This window comes from Lucilia cuprina, chromosome 2, assembly GCF_022045245.1.
Source record: "Lucilia cuprina isolate Lc7/37 chromosome 2, ASM2204524v1, whole genome shotgun sequence".
NCBI classification, from domain to species: Eukaryota; Metazoa; Arthropoda; class Insecta; order Diptera; family Calliphoridae; genus Lucilia; species Lucilia cuprina.
Window position 1 is genome coordinate 41,255,195 of NC_060950.1, and position 22,515 is coordinate 41,277,709.

Sequence of the window (22,515 nt, forward strand, 5' to 3'; positions counted from 1 at the left end):
TGGGGAACAAGCTATTGCATTGAATATTAGGGCAATAATTTGAGATACACCGGAAAGAGCATTCGCGTGTGGCATCGTAAGTCACACCTGTTGGCACGGATGCTCAAATTGCAGAAAAGGTTGATGGCGTTTTAACTTATTCTGCAAAATCTGGGGTACTTATTTCTGACAGCGATTTTGCATGCAAAAAATATTTAGGACACTCATGGAAAAAAGCGCTTAAAGGATTATGAAAAAGTTTTTAATTCATTGAGGGATGCAATTCGGACTCTCTGTGAAGAGCCAGATAAAGAATTACGCAACGCCTTAGTTGTTATTAAAAACGTCATTTTCATAACGTTTGTGTTTAAAAAAAATAAATAATTTCAATACTTTTTACCAAATTCTGTCAGTACAAACTTTCGTATGTTTACTAATATTTTTCGTTTTATTTGTATTCATTACAACTTTTATTTTAAGTCATGAAATGTATTTACAATCGATGCTGTAGCGTTGTATGTCAACTGCTGCTACAATAGTCATAACAATGTTGTTGGTATTTTCTATGCAAAAGCTCTATACAATTCATACGACAATTTTTCATATGTTTTTCGAATGTTGTAAGCAATTTTAGTGTTGCCAATTGTTTATTTCAACATATAAACAAAAATTCAAACGATTTTAGCATAAAAAACGATAAAGCGGTAACACTGAAAACAAAAACAATTCCAAAACAAAAAAACTAAAATTTTATTAAAAACAATTTATTTATTAGTTTAAAATGTGGAATCAGGGTACACTAAACAGGTATATGCATCACTACAACAATACAAAAACAACATGTATTTTGTTTTTGTACAAGTATGAGCTCAATGTTAAACTCAACTGATTGAAATAAAAATAAACAAAAAAATATTTTGACGTTTGTTTTTGAAATAAGAAAAACATTTGTTTTAATAAAACGAAAAATAATGCCATCCGACGTAATTAATCTGTAAATGTGTAAATGGGCAAGAATTTTTTGCTTATACATTATTTCCACACTTGTTACTCCGGTCGTGGTTGTGGTTCAATGTAGAAAAGTTATATATTAAAGTAAACAACACTCATTATTGATATGCTGTTCTTTTAAATTAAAAGAAAAATTGCAGTCATAATAAGGACACATATACCTGGAGTAAGTGGAGTTATTTAATTGTGTATAGGTCTTGTTTCTCTAATGTAATTTTGTTTTGTATGACAACCAATGAAAACAAGCTCTTATCGTTCCCATAGCAATTAGATATTCGCTCCGGTCAAAGATTCTCAACCCAGCGACAGCTGTATCAACCGAAAGTTTTTTCCCTAGGAAATAACTATCGGCCACAGTCGAACTGTTACAACATCAAGTTCTTATTGTGAAGAATGTGGCTATAAATGTCCAAAATACGATTTTTCGTTACACTTCGCCTTTATTACGTACACAATAAAAGTTAATATATTTTAAGCTTTAAGTTCATATAATTATTTGTAAATCCTGATGCCGTAGGCAATTTCTGCACCAATTAGAGATTCTGTACACCTCAATCTTTATTACTGGACAAACAAATAGCGAAGTCAAATTTTAGATCAGTATTAAATAATAAGAGACAAGACTAAAATTAATACTTGTGAATAATTTGTATTAATACTTAGTAATGAATTAGAAAACGAAGGGGGTTAAATTGCTAAAACCAAGTTGTTAATGGTAGGAAACCAATTGTTGTTGTTAGGAGACCAATTATTTGTTGTTGGGAGACCAATTTTTGTTGTAAGGGGACCAATCGTTGTTGGTAGGAGACCAATTATTGTTGTAAGGAGACCAATTATTATAGGTAGGAGACCAATTGTTGTTGTTGGGAGACCAATTGTTGGTAGGAGACCAATTCTTGTTGGTAGGAGGCCAATTGTTGTCGGTAGGAGACCAATTGTTGTTGTTGGGAGACCAATTGTTGTTGTAAGGAGAGAAATTGTTGTTAGTAGGAGACCAATTATTGTTGTTAGGAGACCAATTGTTGTTGGTAGGAGACCAAGTCTTGTTGGTAGGAGGCCAATTGTTGTTGGTAGGAGACCAATTGTTGTTGTTGGGAGACCAATTGTTGTTGGTAGGAGACCAAGTCTTGTTGGTAGGAGGCCAATTGTTGTTGGTAGGAGACCAATTGTTGGTAAGAGACCAATTCTTGTTGGTAGGAGACCAATTGTTGTTGTTGGGAGAATTGTTGTAAGGAGACCAATTATTATAGGTAGGAGACCAATTGTTGGTAGGAGACCAATTGTTGTTGTTAGGAGACCAATTGTTGTTGGTAGGAGACCAATTATTGTTGTTGGGAGACCAATTGTTGTTGTTGCAACAACCATTTAAAATTTATTATTTTTTATTTTTTTTATTTTCTGATCGTTTCTTCATTTAAAAGAACTTTAAAGTTTAAAAGGAAGAGTAAGTATAATTATATTTAGCTTATATTCGGTTTGGTCTAGAAGGTATCGATTGAAAGAGGAGAATAACAGTATTTTTAAAAATAAAATGGTTTTGAAATGTTAGAATAAAAAAAATAAAAAAATATCCTTTTAAGTTTTAATCCTTTAATATCCTTATTTTCTATAGTCAGTTTTTTTTTAGAAAAAATATATGTTATATTTACAAATATGGAGTTGCAGACTACCAAATTTCATGTACCCTAACGTTAAATTGACAGTTTTCAGACAAAATATCTACCAATTAAACATAACCGGTGGTTGAGATAACAGGTCTTAAAATATATAAAATTTTATTTCACATAAATCTCTCCTCTTAATTTAATAATATACATATTAAAGGCCTGCTTATGATGGCGCATATTTGTTTAACAAATTGTCGCATTATTTTTGTCTTGTGCAGGCCTTTAATCTCTATTTGACTCTAGCCCACATTCAGAAAATTAGTTTTTCTTCAATATGTCGCATTTAAAATAAAATTCAACATATTTTATTTGCTAAAATAAATCACATTTGAAAGAAATTTACAACTGGTGTATGGTATGATATGCTCGGCCAAGTCCGGCTATACTTTCCTAACTTGTTTAAATATTTATTTTGATATACCTTCGCACTGTTGTATTTTTGAATAAAAACTATAATAAACTACTTTGATAACATTATTGGGAGGTCAAAGGTATTTTTAAAAGATATATAGAATTTAGAATAACTATAGAGTTCGAAATAATTGTGTTAAATTAAAAAGGAAAATATAATTTCCAAGAAGGGAGTTTTAACATGAAAGGATAAAAAATGCCACAATGTTATCCTTTCATATTCTTCAAAGTTTCCACTTTTTTAACTTTTTATCGTAGAGATAAAGAAACTCGGTTCCACAATAACAAATTTCTTATTTTTCTACATAAAATTTAAACAAAAAAAGGACTTTGAAATTTTTAGAGGGGAAAATTTTATTAATTAATTTATTGAGATATTTAAAAAATATTATAAAAATTAAACAAATGGAGCTATGAAGACCAAATTTCAGACTTTTGTACTACATTCTAATGTCTTTATTATAAATATTTTTTGTTGAACAATTTCGTATGAAATTTCAAGGATAATAAAGGATAAACTTTTATAAGGATATTTTTTACACCTTTTTATTCTTAAAAAATAAAACAAAATACGAGATAAAAACACTGCAATTGTCCTTTTTAGTTTGATACCCATATTGTCATAATAGTGAGGCTTAAAATATTTTATAAAAATTTTTGAAAATTGTATGCACCTCAAATTTTAAAGTACTTTTAAAATGATAAACGATCAGAAAATGAAAAACTGAGTACGCAGTTATACCATATAAATTATGTGCTTTCGTATGTATATGGTTTGGTTCGTGTGTGAAAAATGGTGTTGGACGGTGTATTATACGAAACACAAAAATTAGAATCGAAAGTTTTTTTGCTAAAAATTGTTTTAAGGGGTAACTATCAACCGAATGGATATATTTTTGGACCATTTGGTCCACAATTTTGGGGCATTTGTATCATCTTTTCATGTAATATCATTAAAATGACGATTTTTTGCAATATTTGTATTTTTTCTTTTTCCCCATAGATAAAACCAAAATTTGTTATTGGAATTTAATATACCCCTTGCGGTATCTAAAAACAATATTTTTTGTTACAAGAATCTGTATTTAAACGTTCCAAGATATATTATTGGAATCATTCTTCTATCGCTAATTCAATTTATTGGAACTCAATTATATTTTTGTAATACGAGGGTCACAATTTTTGGGGGAAACTGGTCTTTGTAATGGTAGATTGTTGTTAGGTTGTTGGGCATAACGATAAGTCTGCACGTTCTAACATGGGCTAGGACTCGCCGGATGGGGTGTGGTTCTTGACTTTCGTTATCCATGTTTTGTGTTTTGTTCAGTCATGTTCAGTTTTAATTATTCATCGTAAAACTTAAATGAGTTATTGAATTTAATGTTCATATATATATATATATATATATATATATATTATATATATATATATATAATATATATATATATATATATATATTATATATAATAATATATATATATATATATATATAATATATATATATTATATATATATAATATATATATATATATATATATAATATATATATATATATATATATATATATATATAATATATATATATATTATAATATATATATATATATATATATATATATATATATATATATATGTTTGGCCGCCAATGATATAAAATAATAATTTAAAATGAAACTAATAAATAAAATTCGTTCCTCTATAACCATTAGGCGACAACAAGATAATCTGCTCAAAAATCTCAAGATATATAATTTTTTGAAATTAAAGTGGCTTTCCATGTTACTACATAAAAATAATTTCATTTCTAGTTATGTTGCTTACCAAGTTATTGCTGATTGGAAAATGTTCGATTGCAAAACATAAATAAATAAATTTTGTTTATAAATTAACTTTCATTTATTGAAAATATCGTATTTACATAATATAAAGTCATATCTATCATACCAATGAACAAAGACATTCCAGCATATCCAATAATCTTTATAAAACATGTCACAATCATCAGCTTATAAAAAAGCATTACCCCTGTTACATAAAGTGCATATCGAAACTATTTTTGAACAATGGAATTGAAATTTCTTAAATCTAACATGCATCGAAATTGGTTCAGATGTTCAAAATGATGATCTCGAAGCAGAATATCTACTATGCGGAATAAACGCAGGATTATCTCCAATTTTTATCTTATTCAGTTTAAAAACCAGGCTAATGTGTTTTGTCATTCTATTTAAAATATTTTTGTCTATACCTTACCACAGGACCTGCTTTTTACTGCAGAATAATATAGCTATATTTAGCCAAATTTTATTATATGAAAAAGTAACTAAAAATATAACAATATATAAATTTCATATCCAAAATAAAATTTGTATTATTTTGTATCAAGAACGTGACAAGCCACTTGAAAATGTACTAGAACTTTGTTTTTGAAAATAAAATATATTCAATTATTGTTAGGCAATAACTTTATTAGCCACAATTTTTTGCTAAAACAGTGGTTTCCTCTTTATTTATGATGTTCATATATTGGCATCCGATAGCTATTACTTTATATGATTATTCAGCGTGTTTAAAGTACAAATTTAAAAATTCCCACTTTTTTAGATTTTTTTTTTTTTTTTTTAACTGGCATACCGAGTTACTGCAATAAGCCCTTCAATTGCACCTTGCCTCAGATATAAATAAGCCATTTATTATACCCTTCACCTTCGTGAGAAGGGTATATGTATAAGTATATATGTATAAGTTTGTCATTCCGTTTGTAATTTCTATAATATAATTTTCCGACCCTAAAAGTATATATATTCTAGATCCTTATAGATAGCGGAGTCGATTAAGCCATGTCCGTCTGTCTGTTGAAATCAGTTTTTAGAGGACCCCAGATATCGGCGATATCCGAATCTTCAATAATTCTATTAGACATGCTTTCGAGAAGATCGCTATTTAAAATCAGCAAAATCGGTCGGTAAATAACGGAGATATGAGCAAAAATCCGAGACAACCTCTGAAAAATTCATCAAAAAATTGCTATAAAAGCAACAACACTGTATATAGAAAAAGATGTACTCGTGTGGTGTAGATTATTTGGTTGTATTCAGCTGTGTATTTTTTGTATGTTTGGAATCCAAACATACAAAGTATACACAGCAAAAAATATGATTTGCATTTTTTGTTAAAATAAAATAATTTTCCCTTTTGTTTTGCAAATATATTTTTTAATGAATAGAAAAAAGTATTTAAAACGTTTTCAATTATATGAGAGTAGATTGTGAGTTATTGTACAATAATTTTATATGCGAATAATGTAAGTTTGAAATTTAAAACTAACATACATTTTTCCAAGTGCTTTTTAAAACATTTTTTTTACGATAAACAAAAACAAAATCTACGTCTCGTCAATGTTTACCAGCAATGAATACGAAAGTGTTGTTGTTTTACTCTTGCTTGTATACTGTTAAGAACAACATCGTATTGCTAGTATTAAGCGCACACTGTCTATAGCTAAGCGCATTTACAAAAACAAAAGAGTACCAAGCGCATAGGGCTTGGGCACCCTTGGTTTGGATGCTGTTGGCGTCATTGCGTTGTTATTTTTGTTTTTTCTGTATTTTTCGTTATGTATGTTTAGATGTCTGTTGGTTTAGATGCCTTGTATTTTGTGTTTTATTTCGTTTAGCGTTGTTGTTGTTGTTCTTTTTGTTTAGCTTTTGATGTAATAATAATGTAGTCGGGAAAAATTTAAAATGTATAAAAGATGTTTAAAATAGACTATGGTGTAGGATATAAGATTCGGCACAGCCGAATATAGCACTCTTACTTGTTGTTTAATAAAACTGTGGATATTTAAATAAAATTTTGATGGGGCTTTTTTATATGGACTTTTGCAGCTTTTTGTGGAGTTACGAGTATATTAAAAATAATTATGAACTTAAAAGCCCTATTTGGCGGGTTCAGTTGTATGGGGCCTAGGTGAAATAATGGTCTGATGTTAACCATTTTCAATAGGCTTCGCCCCTGGGGTAATAGAATATCATGTATCAAATTTCATTGTGGACAATTATAATTTTGTAAGTCATTCTATATGTCTTCAGCCTGCAGTTTTTGGTTGCATTAATCACAAGTTTTCAATATTTTACATGACTAGAGCATGGTATTTCGTATATTATCTTTAGAGCTGAAATTCGAAATAAACTACTTTTATACAAATGTAATCTTCCTACCGAATTTAATTCGGATTTATCGGTAACGTACCCTACCCCCTATTAAGGTCCCCTTAAAAATATGAGTACAGCGACTGTACTCAAAAATACAAATATTTTATTTAGTTGCTTGACAGCATTCAACAAAGCAGGTTGATGTCGCTTTGTTAAAGAAATTGCAAACACAACTTGAAAAAACAAAAACCACTTGCAAAGGCAAGAGCATAATTTACAAAAACAACGTACACTCTAAATAATTTTCTAGAATGCATGACAATGAAAGTAAATAAGTTAATCTTGTTTCATACTTTTTTTGTACATTTTAATTAGAAATGTTGTTTCTATGTGAAGAAATTATCATTCTTAAGTACATTGATTACACATTGTTTATAAATAGTCGCATTTTACAGTAATGCAATTTAATCTTCAAAATTAAAAATAACAAAATATTTTTTTCAGTGCAATTTCAATGAAAAAATGCCAATAGTGTGTGTGTAGTGGTGATTTTTTTTATCTGGCTCTCTATCCGCCGGTATATGCTCTAGAATATCCCTTCAAACATTTAGAAGACAAAACTATTGCGCATCACACCAGACGCCACGTCAGAAACACTTCTGGACGATTGTCAGACGAGAACGCACTTTTTACAAAAACAAAATACATTGATTTCGAATTTTCGTCTTCTAGAAATACACTTTTAAGTTACTTCTGGATGATAGTTAGAAGAGTGCATCCATTTTGCTTAAACAAAAAAACATAACTGTTAAACTTTTTTCATCTGGAAGTATACGTTTTACTGACTTCTGTATGAGAGTTGGGTGAGAACACACATTTTACAATAACAAATACATTGTTTCCTAATTTGTATCTTCTTGATTTGTATGTTTATGTCACTTCTGGAAGACAGTTTGAAGAGTGTTCTCATTAATGTTGTATTTTATTCATCTGGAAGTGTGGATTTTAGTCACTTCTGGACGATTGTCAGACAAGAGCACACATTTTACAAAAACAAAATACATTGATTTCTAGTTTTCGCCGTCTGAAAGTATAGTTTTAGGTTACTTCCGGATGAAAGTAAGAAGAGTACAAAAAAATATAAATACTCCATTTTTTAGCGTGAACGCGAAAAAAATAAAAATAAATGATGCAGAAATTTTGCTAAGTTCTGTGATGTTTTGTGTTCTGTCCAGTCATGTTTAGTTTAAATATTCATTGTTAAACTTAAATGAGTTATTGAATTTAAAGTTCATAGAAAAATAGTGTAATTAATATAATGTGAATCTTAAGTAATAAAAAACAATATGACAGTGTTGTGTTAAAAGTCAACTGTTAATAAACATTTAATAAGTTTTTGTTAATTGACGAAGTTTATTAAATATACCAAAAAGTAATTATCTTCAAGGATTTTATAAATTAAATTAAAAAGTAAGTTGTCATATTTTACATTAAAATTATATTTTAGGAATAAGTTAACAACTCTAAACGGCTTCCATTTCCATTATTTTTAAACAAAGTCTATCTTAATTGGTTTAGGAGTTATAAGCATTTAAAGACTTTTTCAAGTTTTTCATTTTTAACCTATTTAGATTTATTTGAGTTAAATCTTATCTTTCAATATTTTTTAAAATATTAGCGCGTTTAGGTCCTGTTTCTAGATTACGTATGATCACGTTGAGCTAAAATTTTACTTGTATTTCATTATCGTAACAAAAACAAAATACATTAAAATTTTTACTTAAAGTATTCAATCGCTATCTGGAATCATTATATTGAAATTAATACTACTGTTTTATACATAAATTATTTTTTGACTTGGGTCACTCGACACGAAATTGCCCATATAAGATATTTAATATTGAAATTAGATATTTTTAAACCCACCTTTTTTAAATAAATACAATTTTATTAATTTTCATATAGCTTTGGATTTAATTATTCTAATTATAGGTACTTTTTTAGTTATTAACACCAGTTCTTTTTATGATTCTTAATATTGAGCATGCCGTTCCCAAGATATTAAACCTAAGTAGGTAGTTTTTGAACGTGTATAACTCCTAAATTAGAAGAGAGCAAAATAGTATTGCAGTATTAGTGTTAGTGACAGTAAATAATTTTAAAAATAATCCATGCCTCGTAATTGAGTGACTACTTAGTATCATCTAGAAGTGTTCCTATCTTATATTCTAGAAGATGGTTTTCTCTTCTTCTAAAAGAAAAGCATTATTTTCTTGTAGAAGAAGAACATTCTCTTCTTCTAGAAGATAAGTATTCTCATCTTCTAGCAGATGAGTTTTCTCTTCTTCTATTTGTATAATCACCAAGATAAAAATATATAAAAATAAATCTAAATAAAATGAAATTTTATAGTTTTTATTGAAATAATTGAAATTAATTAGTAAAAAAATAATTGATTTAACAACTAATCTAAAAAAGTAATATATGTATGTACATACATTAGACCATAGGCGGCCAAACATGCCTTTGCGGGCAGTGTGTTAAGGTACGTTCACACCTAACAAATATTTGACGTTTTTTATTAAACATTTGTTGGCTGTAATGTGAACACAAAATATTTTTGAAGAGCAAGCAAAAAATCAGCTGTTTTTCGTGAAACATTTTTATTTTTTAACCTACAAATATATTCTTAGTGTGAACACCAAACATGAAACATTTTTGTTAAACGTTTAAAGAAACTATTTAATAATATTTTTTTACGATTTCATAAAAATTTCTGCCTAAAAACAAAAAATTAAATACATTTTTATTTCATAAAGTGCTTAAAATACGTATTTCTATTTTGACGTTTTGTTTGAAGAAACAAAGCCAAACACAATTCAATACAAATAGTAAAAGTTTGTTTGCCCGGTGTTCACTTTACAACAAATAATTTCGTAAAGCAATTGACGGATAAAAACAGTAAAAAAACAAGATTTGTTTGTAGGCAAGGAGGAACATAACAACAAGAACAGCTAATGCGCAACCAAACCAAAAGCCAAAAATATATGTGTTTATATTTACTAAAAAAGCTATATCATTAAATAATAAATTCTATATATTCTAAAATTCATTTATATTGTTTTTCATCAAAATTTTACCACAAAAAATACAAATATTACATTTCAATACCTGTGCAAGTGGAAAAGAGATAGATAGACTTGCATAAGGTATTGATTACATTTCAATACCTTGTGCAAGTGGAAAAAGAGATAGATAGACTTGCACAATGTATTGAAATTACATTTCAATACCTTGTGCAAGTGGAAAAGAGATAGATGGTGGATCTTTACTGTCATGTTGTTGCTATTTAGTATAGTCAATGTAGCGAAAAACCTTGGTTGTTTGGAACGGTTTATAGCGATTTCAAAAAAATCGCTATAAGCCCGGAAATAACCAAATTATAAATAATTTTCATTAAATTACATGTCTATAAAATTGAAAATTATAGAGAATTGTTTATTATTAATATATTTTTATATCCATTAATATAATAAATAATTGTTTAAATAAATTGAGTAATAAATTAATTAAATAATTTCTCCATTAATTACTAAACTATAGACTAGATTATAACCTATAGACTAGACTGTAAACAATACTATAAACTAGAGTATAGACAAGACTATAGACTAAACTTGACTATAGACTAGAACAGCGAATCCCCCGGTTTTTACTTCGCGGACCCCTTGAGGAATTTATTTAAATTTGCGGTCCTCAATACATATTTTGATATCTTATTGTTCTAAATATGTAATTGTTCATCCGAAAATTGTCATAGTCCATAAATCCCAAGGTCAAACAGATGTAGATATGTCATTTCTATAAAATATTCCCGTACATTGAAAACAATTAATATTTCAGAGAAGTTTCAATTGCCTGTTTTTGAAGATAGAATGACTTCATTGTTGAAATGTTAACATGATGTTTAATTTTATGATCGTGAGATCTTTCACGTTCATTTTTCTTTAAGGTAACGAAAAGGTTTCTTCATCAAATATCGTCGACATGTGCTTAAAGAGTCACATTGCAAAATTTTTTTGCGATTGCAGACGGGTAATCTGAGTATGTTAGCTAATTTTTCGGGAAAATAATATAAGAAAGTTGAACTTCTTCGATATTGTTGCGGAATGCGTTTATCCGCATAATATAAGAAATGAATTCTTTGCGAAAGTACTGTGAATTTTACTGCATGGTTTTGACTATTTATGCATTTTCTGATGTTAATTTAATAATATTGGTCCACAAAATCAAGTTAAAATCTATGTATCACGTCGGAATGGAATATTTATATTTAAAATTACCTGGATTAACGTATTGAAGACGAATAAAGAGTCACCTCTGTTTCGGAAATATATTATTTTAGTCCTTCCAAATAAGAACACTTTTGTTTACAATTTGACAAACTTAAATCTGCGATAAGCTTGTCCTTGAATTATGAAATGTGGCCTAACTTCATACTCCGAGATAACAGTATCTCTTATTTAATTGTAATTTGGGAACCGTTGGACTAGACTGCAAACTAGACTTTAGATGCATATATTATGTAGAATAACTACACATAGTATGTTGTTACCAACCAATAAATAACAAAACAAACAACAAAAATAATAATTATAAGCGACTATTTACATTTTTGTATGAGGTGATAACACTCTTTTTCATAAAATAAACAAAGAACAGCTGTCATTGACGCTGTTTGATCTTACATTTGGTTTGCAAGATCAAATAATTATTTTACCAAAATGACGTAAATTATTTAACTTTTGGTGTTCACATTGATGAAACAATGAGAAAATTTTTATTTGCCAGCAAATCAATTTGTTTTATGAAAATCATCCGCATTGCTGTTTGTTAACATATTTTATGTTCAGATTCGACAAACAAAGTTTTTTTCAATCGTGTTATATATTAATATTATACACTTTTATTATAAAAATTTAATTTTAAACCTAATAAAAATAGTTAAAATTAAAACAAATTGCCAAATTGTTTTTTTTTCTTGCATGAAAATATACGATATACTGTGGCTGCAAAACATGTGTGTGTTTGAACCAAATTATTTTTATTCTAGAAACTTATAACAAAAACATTTATTGAATCAGTAAAAATTTTTACTGAAAAATAAATTTATTTCAATAAAGTGTTTGTTAGAAAACATTTTTTTTTCTGTGTGAGATTCAAACAAATTTGTTATAAGCCCAAACAAAAATATTTATAAAAATCGAAATTAAATTTAAGCAAATGATTGTTAAGAAAAAAAATTGTGCATATTTTTTTCTGCGTATTTCAAGATAAAATGGATGTAGACGAAATATTTATTAAAATGTCAAACTTTAGGATCAGCTGATTACTTTGTAGCTGTGGTCTTTAAAATAATTCAGTCCCAGCAGTTCGATGGGACAGTCCCGAACTGACCACTTAACCTACCACTTGTAGTGGACCCAAGCCACCTGACTACCCAGGTGACCGACTATTTTAACAAGGGCTTGTCCTACGAGGAAGACAATCTTCACTCTGCACCCTACAAAGAGACAGTAAAGAGATGATTGCCTCCGCTCTCGCTTACAAAGGGAACACTAAAGTGACGACTGTCTTCATTCTCGATTACAAAGTGTTTATTTGTGACGAAGGACCAAAAACATACGAATTGGATTCAGCCAGGTGGTAAGATATTAATGGAACTAAAATTTGAAAATTTCAAGTGTCGACTCTCCAGAATACTATGGGACAATAATGTGACGATTGACCCAAAAGTTATAAATTTGAGTCAACCAGATGGTGGAATATTAGTAGAAAGTAATAGTCATTTCTCCAAAAGATGGGTAAAATAACTACTTTCGGATGTACAACAAAAAACAACTTTTAAGAGTATAATCTCTATGTTACTTGAGGACAGTAAAGATACGACTGTCTCCGCTCCCGCTTACAAAGGGGACACTAAAGTGACGACTGTCTTCATTCTCGATTACAAAGGGTAAATTCGTGACGAATGACCCAAAACATACGAATTACGATCATCCAGGTGGGTAACTATTAGTGGAAATTACTGTCTTTTTCGTATACATTGACTCTTTGTCGAACTGCTGCGGTAGTTACCACACGACTACAACTGCAGTGCATCAGCATTTGTCAGCATAAATCGCAAATATAAATACAAGATTATGACATACATGCACACAAACTATCTTCAGAAATCATAGAAAACAACAATATACTCTCCCATTCTCATAAAGGCAAGAGAAAACAAGGTATACAAAAACCAAGTGCTCAGCCAAAAACGAAGTAACAAAACAAAAGTCGTAGAGGTTATACTAAACCATTTAAGTAAAAAATATTTTATAACTGTTATTCTAAGTGATTTATTAAAAAAATCACAATTTAATCACATGGGTTATGTGGTCCAGTTATTTTCAGTGTCTGGTTTTTATACATTTATATTATAGGGAAAGGTGTGATGAACAGGAAGTACTCAAAAAGAAAAAACATGAATTCGTTTAGATTTTGGTTTCCATGGAGTAGCACTTTGTTTATCGGTGGTTATTCTGTATTCACTTAACTATTTGTATGTTGTTCTTTTTAAAATTTCAACTGCTTATATCTGCAGTCAGCTTTACGACGTTTTTTTATGAAAATGTTTATGATTCCATTAAAAATGTAATTAACATTTTGTAGTATAATATGTAAGTATAATATAAGTGTAAAGAGAATATATGAGTATACCCAGCTTCCAAAGAAGCGAAAAATAAGTAGAATTTACTCCATGGAAGTAATAAAAAGTCCTGAACACAGGCTTGTCAAGGAACTAAAAAAGTGTTGATTTTTTGATGTTTTTAGTTGATTCCAAATTCGCTACATCTGATTCCAAATTCGCTACGTCATTCTCGGAAAGTAATCAGGATAATCCCAAATCTTTTTTGTGTCCTTACCCCCAAATTATCTCTTCCCCGATCACCACCAATCATCCACAAGCATGAAAACAGACGAGAAATGAGAAAAAACAATCTTATGAATAGAGAGATAAACAATATAATGGAAAAAAACTAAACAGGAAACATTGTTATTTATTTTCATACAAACGGGGCTACCCAAATGTACATAGATGCGTTGATAGAAAGAAGGGTTTTTATTTACAATAAAGCTTTATTTTATTTTTAGCTTAGCATAATTAACAAGTAAATAAATCAAACTGGTTTTTATTTTATGTTTTCGTGACAAAAGGTACAACAAGCATTACATATGTTAACATTTCTTCCCTTCCTTACATAACTAGATACCCAGTAAACAATGGACATGTCTGACGTCAGTTTTTTTCTGAAATAATTCTTTTACTTTTTTTCCTAATTTCCTTTAGACATTTTACAGAATTATCGGCAAACTTTTTGTTGGACTTTTCTGCAGATTTTCCGAAGTATTAAACGATTAACATCAGACTTGTCCTTACATCACGATTTAAATGTTACGGTGGTAAATTCCGGCGAAAAATCTATAACTTCTTTATTTCTTTAAATAAATAGCAGACATTTTCGACAAATGTTTCTTATATACTGAAAAAAATCCATGCCTAATATATACGAAAAATGTCGTACATTGTACGAATCGTTCGTTTTTTCGCACCACAAAATTCTTTCGTAATATATAGGAAATTGTACGAAATATTTTAGTAAAATGCAAAATAATATTGGAAAAATTAATTTAAATAAATTGAAAAAGTAAATTTTGAATATATGTGGTAAAATTTACCAAATATTAATTTACGCAAAGATTTTTGTTCATTTTAAAATACTTTTTCTAATTTTAGTTCAAAATTATTCTCCACACAAATTTTTAAGAGGTTCTATTTAATAATGGTATAATTAATATCATTATTTTTAATTTCGCAAAAATTTAAGAAAAAATATTACGAAAGATTTTCGTACTTTCGTAAAAATAGAAAAGGTTTTTATTAAACGCTATTTCGTATTATACACGAAATTTTTATAAATATTACGAAAATATAATTTACGAAATTTTTCTCGTAAAGATGAGCATGGATTATTTTCAGTGTAGGTAAGGTTTGTTTGAAGATTTCGCCTAGCCCCTATACAAGTGACTTCCCAGAAAACTACTTAAATACTCATAAATTCTTTAAATATGAAGCAATTTCCATCAAATTTAGCATAACTCAGTTTTATGAACCTATATTTTATTTTAATTTATATTTTATATATATTTTATGGTATAGTTTGGCGGACATCGGAACATGTTTGACCCTAGTTCCCGTATAAGGTTCTTAAATACTAATAATTGGGTTAAAAATATTAATAAAGCAACAAAATTTGACACAAAACATTTTTTTATGAACCTATATGTTAGACTCTACTTAACATATAAGGTCCCCATCAGAAAATTACTTTAACGTTCATTACTGGCTTAAAAGTATCTGTATGGCAATGAAATTTGACACAAACAAATTTTATATCAACCTTAATTTGACTATAAAATTTTATGAGAATTGGTCCGTAATTGACCCTACTTCCCTTATTAGGGAAAAAATTAATTTAATACTCATTACTGGCTTTGAAATATCTGTCTGGCAATGGAATTCGAGACAAACATGTTTATATGAACATTAATATGTGTATCAAAGTTTATGACAATTGGCTATCCCCTATATAAGGATCCTTAAGAAAAAGGATTTAACTGAGTGATAAATATAAGCATAAACATAAATATCACCATAAACAAGTTTTATAGGAGGTAAAATCCTTCTGTCAAATTTTATTTAGTTCAGTCCATAATTGACCCTTGTAAGTGCCGTTCTATATTTTTATGAAGTTGAAATATATGGAAAAGTTCAGCATTTGTAATAATTTTTAATGACAAAGTCATTAAAAATGCTCTAGTTACTAGAGTTGCAATAAGTTGCAGATGCAATTTATGATATGTACATATTCCTGATATATAACAGTAGTATGTTCATCTTTTCTATGGTCTTTCAAAATTTGGATCTGTATAGCTTTTTTAGTTTTAAAGTAGCCCACAATCACTTAATTTATCAAAAAAAAAAAATAAACCGGACAAAATCGCAATAACCACATAGATTAATTACTTACTAAGACTACTTTAAAACACGTGCTAATTTACAAAGAAAAACTTTAAGGATAAATCATAGCCTTCATTTATGTAAAGGTGTCTAAAATCTAATTTAAAACCTTAAAGCGACAGGCAAAATATTAGCAACTTTGCATATGTATAAACAGTAATAAGGTTAAGCAATAATCAAAATATGATTTAAATTGTATGAATTGAAGTGTTAGCTATAATTTCCCATCAAAAATTTATCAATATTAAATAATTGATAGAAATCATTTTTTTGCGGGAATTGACCACGGTGCATTGGCAATGGACAATTCGTTTTTACCTAAATTATTCATTTGAAATAAAGGAGAGAAGTCTGAAATTTTTCTGATATTTTTGCTCGGTCGGTTTGTTTCCATTTTCTGTACTTTTGTAAGAAAACTTTGCAACAACTCTGCACATTATCTGAAGGAAATTTTGTATCTTTTAAAAAAAATCATACACAAACAAACGTGATTACTAATTAAATTTCTTTAAACTTTTTTGATACACAGAAATTAGGAAAAAAATTATATTATTTGTTATGGTTTATTTTTATAATTTGAAATATATGGGGAATTTTATATCAAGTGACCAAACTCAAAAAATCGATTTTTACGAAATTTTCAGAAACGTTAGTGCTATGGAATAGTAGGTAATTTTTTAAATAATTTCACTTTAAAACAAGTAAGAAATTATAGTCGGACGAGACCGACTATATAATACATTACTCCTGTTACAAAAAGTGAAATGTGAATTAGTTTTAATAATAACACATCAACACAAACCCAATATACCCTCCGCCAAAATTTGAAAAAAATAATAATTTTTGAGTTAAAAAATATTTTACCTCACGCATTCCATTATGGGACTATGGAAATTAAAAAAAATAAAATAATTATTTTAAACGTTTTTTTTGGAAATAATGAAGAAATAGCTACCTGAACTCCCTTGAACAATTTTTGCAATTACTCTCATTTGTATTTGAAACCATGTATGACTAAAATGTCCAACTTGGACCCTCTCTAAGTCCGTCAGTTCTTGACCAATAGAGGTGGAAATTTGTGTCTGGCCTACTATCCCATAGTATTAACCTTGGTGCTGGTGAAATTCCCCATATGTATGTAATGAACAGTATTATTGTATATATAATATAACATGTAAGTATGGTTTAATTTTATCACTTATTTATGCTCTATTAAGAAGTCATCAATAAACACATAAAAATGGAAGCTTATTAATTGTCATTAAAATTAAAAATAATGAATTAAACCATAATAAATTATATATACCTATATAAATAGTTTTCATCAGACTATGAACAAAATAGTCAGGCCATTTTCTTATATTTGATTAGACTTTTGTACGAACTGTTGGATATTTTCAGACATTTATCCAAAATCTATAAAACTTTCTTTTATCTGATCAGAATTCAGTACGAAATCTGAAGTAAATCCTGGGAATTTCAGTAGGAATTTTCGACAAATCTGATTGAAGTCGAAAAAATGTCTGATACCATCTCCGACATTCTTTCAACATTTCGTACGAAAATTTGATCAAATATAAGAAAGATGTCGGATAAATGTCTGATAAAATGTCCGACAGTTCCTAAAAATGTCTGATCAATTATATGACTATTATGATCAACGTCTGATGATGGAAAGTTTTCTTACAAAAGTACTGAAAATGGGAACAAAATTACCGAGCAAACAATTATAAATGTATAGTCGGACATTGCCGACTATATGATAACCTACACCAGTCAGTATGTTAAAAAGTGGATAATTTTAAAAAATAAAGCATTTAATTTGTTCTTTAAAATATTGTGAATACGAAAGTGTTGTTGTTTTACTCTTGCTTGTATACTGTTAAGAGCAATAACGTATTGCTAGTGTTAGGAAAACACACTGTCTATAGCTAAGCGCATTTACAACAACAAAAGAGTACCAAGCGCATAGAGCACCCTTGGTTTGGATGCTGTTGGCGTCATTGCGTTGTTATTTTTGTTTTTCTGTGTTTTTCGTTATGTATGTTTAGATGTCTGTTGGTTTAGATGCCTTGTGTATTTTGTGTTTTATTGCGTTTAGCGTTGTTGTTCTTTTTGTTTAGCTTTTGATGTAATAATAATGTAGTCCGGAAAAAATTTAAAATTTATAAAAGATGTTTAAAATACACTATGGTGAAGGGTATATAAGATTCGGCACAGCCGAATATAGCACTCTTTTTTTTGTTAATTTTGATAAATACATGTATATTAATAAAAATGTGTAATAATTTTTAATAATATATCAATAATTAGTTTAGAATTTAAACCATTTCTGAAATATTTGAAAAAGTTTCCACTGGGAAAGTATATTGGGTTTGTGTTGGTTTAGATGCCTTGTGTATTTTGTGTTTTATTGCGTTTAGCGTTGTTGTTCTTTTTGTTTAGCTTTTGATGTAATAATAATGTAGTCCGGAAAAAATTTAAAATTTATAAAAGATGTTTAAAATACACTATGGTGAAGGGTATATAAGATTCGGCACAGCCGAATATAGCACTCTTTTTTTTTGTTAATTTTGATAAATACATGTATATTAATAAAAATGTGTAATAATTTTTAATAATATATCAATAATTAGTTTAGAATTTAAACCATTTCTGAAATATTTGAAAAAGTTTCCACTGGGAAAGTATATTGGGTTTGTGCTGATGTTTGTAACATACAAATATATATGACCTTGCCAAATTTCATAAAGATCGGGCCTTATTTTACCCTAGCTCCCATACAAAGTCCCCTTCCGTAAATTACCTACTTGAATGTCCAAAATTAACTTATAAAAAACACATATATCGTAATGAAATTCAGCACAAATAAATATTATATAAATATATTCACAAACTTTATCGGGCTTGGTCCATGTTTGCCCCTAGTCCCCATATAAAGCCTCTTTCAGAAAATTAGATTTTCATCCATAAATGTCTCAAATGTATCGGAACGAATGAATTATTATAAAGAACTAGCTAATACCCGGTGTGCTTCGCTACCCTTATCGAAATTAAATACATAATCAAACAAGTAGGAAAGTATAGTCGGGCATGGCCGACCATATAATACCCTACACCATGAGTATATTTTTAAAATTTTTATTTTCCATAAAGAAACTTATGTTGAATTTAACCTTAATTCCAAAGTATTTAAGCAATTTATGATAAAAAAAACAAAATTTTCTAAATGAGGCTTTATATAGGTCAAATATGGGCCGATCCTCGGTAAATTTGGGAAAGGGATTTTTTAAATAATAGTTAGTTTTGATGAGTTTCATTGCGATACAAATGGTGACAAGTAAATTTTAGACGTTTAAGGCATTTTTTGAAGAGGGGTTTGTATGGGGGCTAGGGTCAAATAAGGTCCGATCATTACGAAAAATTGCAGTATCATTTATTTTTATATAAAACTTATTTGTGCCAATTTTTAGAGGGATAATAGAATATTTGTCATAATTATGGCATAAAAAGTAAAAATCGGAAGGTACAGTTGTATGGGGCTAGGTGAAATAATGGACCGATTTCAACCATTTTCAATGGGCTTCGTTACTGTACCAAAAAACATGCTTGGTCCAAATTTCATCAAATTATCTTGAAAATTGCGCACAAGGTTTACATGGACAGCCAGCCAGCCGGACAGACGGACGGACGGACATGTCCTAATCGACTCTAAAAATGATTCTGAATCGATCATCGGAGAAAACAAATTATGCAAATGCTTTTTTTGGTGCGTAGTGTGTTCTTAAGGACGAGTTTAAATAGTTAAAGAAATTTGTCGTCGATTACATTTTTGCACATTTTAACCATAAGAGCATAATTATGCATTACATGATTTTAATAGCATATTTGAATTTCTTAGATCATATTATATGTCCTATATATAAGTTTGTCATTCCGTTTGTAATTTCTATAATATAATTTTCCGAACCTATAAAGTATATATATTCTGGATCCTTATAGATAGCGGAGTCGATTAAGCCATGTTAGTCTGTCCATTGAAAACAGTTTTTAGAGAACCCCAGATATCGGGAGATCCGAATCTTCAATAATTCTGTTAGACATGCCTTCGAGAAGATCAATATTTAAAATCAGCAAAATCGGTCGGCAAATAACGGAGATATGAGCAAAAATCCGAGACAACCTCTGAAAATTTCAACAAAAAATGTCATATTTTTTCATGCTTTATTAAATAAGCAACAACACTATATATTAGACCCTTCAAACATTTAAAAGAAAAAACTATTGCGCATCACCCCAGACGCCACGTCAGAAACACTTCTGGACGATTGTCAGACGAGGACGCACATTTTACAAAAACAAAATACATTGATTTCGAATTTTCGTCTTCTAGAAATAAACTTTTAAGTTACTTCCGGATGATAGTTAGAAGAGTGCATCCATTTTGCTTAAACAAAAAACCATGTCCGTTGAATTTTTTTCATCTGGAAGTATACGTTTTACTGACTTCTGTATGAAAGTTGGGTGAGAACACACATTTTACAATAAGAAAATACATTGTTTCCTAATTTGTATCTTCTTGAGTTGTATGTTTATGTCACTTCTGGAAGACAGTTTGAAGAGTGTTCACATTAATGTTGTATTTTATTCATCTGGAAGTGTGGATTTTAGTCACTTCTGGACGATTGTCAGACGAGAGCACACATTTTACAAAAACAAAATACATTGATTTCTAGTTTTCGCCGTCTGGAAGTATACTTTTAGGTTACGTCCGGATGATAGTAAGAAGAGTACAAAAACAAAAAAAATATAAATACTCCATTTTTTAGCGTGAAAAAAATAAATGAATAATGCAGAAATTTTGCTAAGTTCAGTGATGTTTTGTGTTTTGTTCAGTCATGTTCAGTTTTAATTATTCATCGTAAAGCTTAAATGAGTTATTGAATTTAATGTTCATAGAAAAATAGTGTAATTAAAATATTGTGAATCTTAAGTAATGAAAAACAATATGACAGTGTTGTGTTAAAAATGAACTGTTAATAAACATTTAAGAAGGTTTTCTTAATTGGCGAAGTGTATTAAATATATGCCAAAAAGTATAAGGAAGGATTATATAAATAAAATTAAAAAGTAAGTTGTCATATTAAAGTACTATTTTTGGAATATGTTAACAACTCTTAACGGCTTCCATTTCCATTATTTTTAAAAAAGTCTAATATGTTTAATTAAAAATGTTTTCATATTAAATTTCGACTCTCTCTTAATTCGTTTGGAGGTATAAGCATTTAAAGACTTTTTCAAGTTGTATATTTCGGCTTTCATTCACAGAAAAAAATATTCAGTAATTTTTTTCAATAAAGACGTTAATCAGAATTAAATTTTAATTGAATTATATTTTTAATTAATGTGATTATTTTTTGTAATTGCTTTTTGAATTTTTGAAATTTTTAATATTTTGACATTTGTAAAAATAAAATAAAAAGAAAAAATAGTATAAAACTTTTGCAGAAAAGAATTTTTTTTATTATTTTATAAAAAAATGTGTTATTTCAATTCAAACACAAAATGGACGGGAATTTACTCATCTTTGTTATGTGGACCTACGTAAGTAAAAAAAGTTCTCATTCAAAAATATGTGTACGCAATTTAATATTGTGTCTTTTAGATATTTTGTGGGATGGGTGCTATATTTAGACGCATTATATCCCTGATACATTTAAAAAAGCAGTGGACTTAACACAAGGTAAGCTTTGATCAAGATTTCTCAAACGTATTTCTAAGTTTTTTTTTGTTGTCTCTTTTTAGATCATTATTTCTTGGCGCATGACCCCGGCGGATGCTAGGAGTTTTTATAAGTTATGAAGTATATCTGAAAATATCGTGGCAATTGCATACAAACATACATACATACATAATTATAAATAAATACAATTTTATTAATTTTCATATAGCTTTGGATTTAATTATTCTAATTATAGGTACTTTTTTAGTTATTAACACCAGGTCTTTTCCTATCATATGATACCAATATTCTTAATATTTAGCATGCCGTAATACTTGGGGTATTAGAAGAGAGCAAACAAAAAACAGTATTGCAATATTAGTGTCAAAAGCAATATCCCGTTTAGGGTCGTTAAGGTGTTTCTATCGTTAGTGACTGTAAATAATTT

At 28.7% G+C, this 22,515-nt stretch overlaps 1 protein-coding gene across 1 annotated transcript in view; it reads right to left on the minus strand.

Annotated features, from left to right (window-relative positions):
- Positions 1 to 1,738: 1,738 nt before the first annotated feature.
- Positions 1,739 to 22,515, minus strand: part of LOC124420829 (uncharacterized protein DDB_G0292186-like) — a 92,122-nt gene continuing 71,345 nt past the window's right edge. The window contains exon 2 of the mRNA XM_046955082.1: positions 1,739 to 2,176. Within this exon, the coding sequence (XP_046811038.1) occupies positions 1,739 to 2,176 (438 nt within the window). The remainder of the gene's footprint in view (positions 2,177 to 22,515) is intronic.